This window comes from Oryza brachyantha, chromosome 5 (genome assembly GCF_000231095.2).
Source record: "Oryza brachyantha chromosome 5, ObraRS2, whole genome shotgun sequence".
Lineage (NCBI taxonomy): Eukaryota > Viridiplantae > Streptophyta > Magnoliopsida > Poales > Poaceae > Oryza > Oryza brachyantha.
The window spans coordinates 13,486,394-13,491,016 of NC_023167.2; the positions used below are offsets into that span (position 1 = coordinate 13,486,394).

General features: G+C 47.0%; 1 protein-coding gene across 1 annotated transcript; it reads left to right on the forward strand.

Moving 5' to 3' along the window:
- The first annotated feature begins 1,918 nt into the window (after positions 1 to 1,918).
- Positions 1,919 to 4,075, forward strand: LOC102711261 (amino acid permease 3-like). Its single transcript, XM_015837371.2, has 4 exons — positions 1,919 to 2,147; positions 2,263 to 2,496; positions 2,588 to 2,681; positions 2,799 to 4,075. The coding sequence occupies exons 1-4, from the start codon at positions 2,018 to 2,020 to the stop codon at positions 3,829 to 3,831; spliced, it is 1,491 nt and encodes a 496-aa protein (XP_015692857.2). The 5' UTR covers positions 1,919 to 2,017; the 3' UTR covers positions 3,832 to 4,075.
- Positions 4,076 to 4,623: the final 548 nt, after the last annotated feature.

Below are 4,623 nucleotides of genomic sequence, written 5' to 3' on the forward strand. Positions count from 1 at the left end.
TTTCTCGAACGTAAAAAAGATTTACACGTCAATATATTATACAGCTAGCTAATGCATGCAGTACAGGCCACCCTCACCCTATAAAAGCTCAGCCGTTGTGTGCTCAATTAATCACACCACACTAAAGTTCAACCCTATCTCTATCTATCCTGCCTTAATCAAAGCTTCTCTCTCTAATTCCTCAGTTGAAAGAGAGGGGTAGGAGGATCAAGAAGAGGAGACTTTTTGCAAAGGTAAATGTGCATGATGTATGAAAATGCTATAGCAGCATATGTGTATTACACTGCTGCAATCCTGTCCTTAATTTCTTTTTGTTATGATAAGTGCATATATATTCCTATAAGTTACCTGGATTGATGTAGTGGGTGCTATACAGCTGTGTGATCTTTTGATGATCTTGTGTGGGGGCATGCCGGTGAAATATAAGTGGGTAAGCTCGCTGATAACATTATTGAGTCATTGACCATCACGAGTCCAATATTACTCCAGTGTGTACTGCATGCTAGTTAGAGTAGCTAGTAGCTTAGTGGCGCGCGATATAGAAATGCTACCTTCGTCCCTAAATATTTAACACCGTTAATTTTTTTCTATGCGTTTGACCATTCGTCTTATTCAAAAAAATTTGTCAAATATGTAAAGTTATATATATGCATAAAAATATATTTAACAATACACAAAATGATATTAAAAAAATAATTAGTAATTAAGTAATTTTTTTAAATAAGACGAATGGTCAAACATATATTAAAAAGTCAAAACATTTAGGGATTTAGGGATGGAGGGAGTATAAGGTTAGATATATAAAAAAAGATTAAGCAAGAGCAAAGTTGCAGGCATGCATGTGCCTGGGCCCTGGAGACGATTTAGTTTGGGCCCAACTATTATATTCGACCACGTTTAATTTGTTTTGTGCCACGTAGTTTGTGTTTTGTGTGCGTGTGTGGTCCACAGTCCACTCGATCTCTTGAGAAAACCTTAATTAGCGTTTGATTTCAGAAATAGTCCTAAAATGCTTCTACTTAACATAAGCAAGCCAACTCTAAGGGATCCTAGCCAGGACTATAAAAAACCAGATATGAACAGTTCTACTTAATATAAGCAAGCTAACTCTAAGGTTTTTATTTTTTTTATCAAGGAGATGCGAAACCACTAGTTACATGGCTGCACTGGTCTTTGGTGACTAAATTCATTTAGCTCGGATGTGCTTTGAATTTTTAAAGTTTGATTTTTAAGAATATATAATTTCAGTCTATTAGGGATTCATATTGCTAGCCATGCAACTAGCTTTTATGCAGAAAGATATCACTCGGCAACAAAACATATAAGAACAACCCACGTATATATTTAAGTACTATTACTGCTCGTGCACGTCTATATTATACGAAAGCGAGAACAAGAGTGGGGATAAGATGATATATTCTTCACACACGCTAGACGGCTAGAGGCATATATGTCAACAAACTCAGCCCCTCAAGTCCCACGAATTATTAACCCTTTAACATCAGTTTCGTATTAAAGATAGCCAGGAACAAATGCCAGAAATCTATAGTAGGACCATGGCACAATAATATTCTCTTCAATTACTTACCTTCCCAAACACTTCAATTATTCCCACAAAATCCCCTCGGAAAAATGGGTCCGCCTAGTGGTCAAATATTTGGAAATTTTAATTTCATCGATCAAACGGGGTCACTGTCATTGGATGATAATCTGAAGGCATATATGCAAGTCAAAAATCTCATACACGTTCTCCTTCTAGCTTTCATGTATGAATTGTGCGCATGTTTAACAACAAACGTTTGATCAATACTAAAAACATAAAAAAAAAATTTAAACCCCACTCCACCCACCTTAATTCCACTCTTGTAGGCGGCTATAAATTGCCGCGTCCACCCTGCATCTTCCTCGCACAGTCTCTCCCGCCATCCTCCAGAAAAAAAAAAAAAAAAAGAAGAAAACTTTGAACGCGAGTCTTCGCGCCACTCACTCTGCTCAGGTGTTTGTGGCTGGTGCAGAGATGGGGGAGAACGGTGTGGTGGCGGTGAAGCTGTGCTACCCGGCGGCGGCCACGGAGGTGACCGCCGCCGAGCTCGGCCACACGGGCGGCTCCAAGCTGTACGACGACGACGGCCGCCTCAAGCGCACCGGTAAGGACCAAGCTCGAGCTGGTTTAGCTCTTCATCCGCCATGGCCGGCTAGCTAGGTTTTGATCGAGTTGGCTGACATGCATTTCGTACGTGTGCGTGTGGTGCTGTCTACTAGGGACGATGTGGACGGCGAGCGCGCACATCATCACGGCGGTGATCGGCTCCGGCGTGCTGTCGCTGGGGTGGGCGATCGCGCAGCTCGGCTGGGTGGCCGGCCCGGCCGTCATGCTGCTCTTCTCCTTCGTCACCTACTACACCTCCGCGCTGCTCGCCGACTGCTACCGCTCCGGCGACGAGAGCAGCGGCAAGCGCAACTACACCTACATGGACGCCGTGAACGCCAACCTGAGTACGTATTCACCATCAGAGACGGATGGCCTCGTGCGGCCATTCCGGGCAGCTCGCTCGCCGACTCACTCCGCTGTCATTTCGTCGAACAGGTGGCATCAAGGTCCAGGTCTGCGGTTTCTTGCAGTACGCCAACATCGTCGGCGTCGCCATCGGCTACACCATTGCCGCCTCCATTAGCATGCTGTGAGTATATGTATATCCAGCTTAGCTAGCTAGCTACCAGCATGAGCTCGATCGATCGATATCTCCGTTGATGGTGGCTGCGGTGAGCTCATGTCGACGCGTGGTTGGCATGAACAGAGCGATCAAGCGGGCCAACTGCTTCCACGTCGAGGGGCACGGCGACCCGTGCAACATCTCGAGCACGCCGTACATGATCATCTTCGGCGTGGCGGAGATCTTCTTCTCGCAGATCCCGGACTTCGACCAGATCTCGTGGCTGTCCATCCTCGCCGCCGTCATGTCGTTCACCTACTCCACCATCGGGCTCGGCCTCGGCGTCGTGCAGGTTGTGGCAAACAAGGGAGCAAAGGGCAGCTTCACCGGCATCAGCATCGGCGTGGTGACGCCCATGGACAAGGTGTGGCGGAGCCTGCAGGCGTTCGGCGACATCGCCTTCGCCTACTCCTACTCCCTCATCCTCATCGAGATCCAGGACACCATCAAGGCGCCGCCGCCGTCGGAGTCGAAGGTGATGCGCCGCGCCACCATCGTCAGCGTCGCCGTCACCACGCTCTTCTACATGCTCTGCGGCTGCAGCGGCTACGCGGCGTTCGGCGACGAGGCCCCCGGGAACCTCCTCACCGGGTTCGGCTTCTACGAGCCGTTCTGGCTCCTCGACGTCGCCAACGCCGCCATCGTCGTCCACCTCGTCGGCGCCTACCAGGTGTACTGCCAGCCGCTGTTCGCCTTCGTGGAGAAGTGGGCGCAGCAGAGGTGGCCCAAGTCGCGGTACATCACCGGGGAGATCGACGTCCCGCTCCCCCTCCCCTCCTCCTCCGGCGCCGGCCGCCGGTGCTTCCGGCTCAACCTCTTCCGCCTCACGTGGAGGTCGGCGTTCGTGGTGGTGACGACGGTGGTGTCGATGCTGCTGCCCTTCTTCAACGACGTCGTCGGCTTCCTCGGCGCGCTCGGCTTCTGGCCGCTCACCGTCTACTTCCCCGTCGAGATGTACATCGTGCAGAAGCGGATACCTAAGTGGAGCACGCGGTGGGTGTGCCTGCAGCTGCTCAGCCTCGCCTGCCTCATCATCACCGTCGCCTCCGCCGCCGGCTCCGTCGCCGGCATCATCTCCGATCTCAAGGTCTACAAGCCGTTCGCCACCACCTACTAATCAATCGTACACGATACCACGTCAATGATGAAGTACAGATGATTGCCTAATTAATTGTCCTAATTAAACAGCCGAATTAACTAATTAATTAGTTATTATTATCACACTTGTGATTGAAAGGGGAAAAAAAAAGGAAAAGAGAAATGTGAGACAGATTGCATAGAGTGTTGGTATGCTTTTGTTGCTTGTATACTGGCTGTATTAATTCCACCGATGCTACTAATTTTCATTGTTTCTGGTCCAAGCTTTTAACCAAAAACGGAGTAGAGTGGTGTATTAATTTCCATGTCAAGGGATGTCTATGTAATTACATAATTAAATGATGAATGCACTTTCTTAAGACAATTTCTTGTTGAGTGATGCTCCAAGTATATATTCTTCTAGGAAGTTAAAATGGGTTTGCATCGCTAACTTAAGAGTCATCTCGATCGTCGACAATAAAATGGGCAGACAATAAAATGGTTAGAAATTATTTATCTTTCATGCCAACACACAATAAAATGGGCGAAAAGATAAATATTATTCATTTTACAATAATCTTGTGTCTATATTAATAGCTTCGATTCCATTTCCTATTTCTGCTAAAGGTTTCAATTTATTTGGTTTGACTTATTTAATATGGCGCTTCATTATTACTGCAACTAGCCAAAAGAACAGATGCAGGGCAGTGGAGGAATAATACGAGGGGCTCTCAGCTCCGATACAAAAGTATGGTTCACGGTTTTACACATCTGTATATATACACTAAAATACTACTTCCTCATATTTTAATATACGACGCAGTTAATTTTT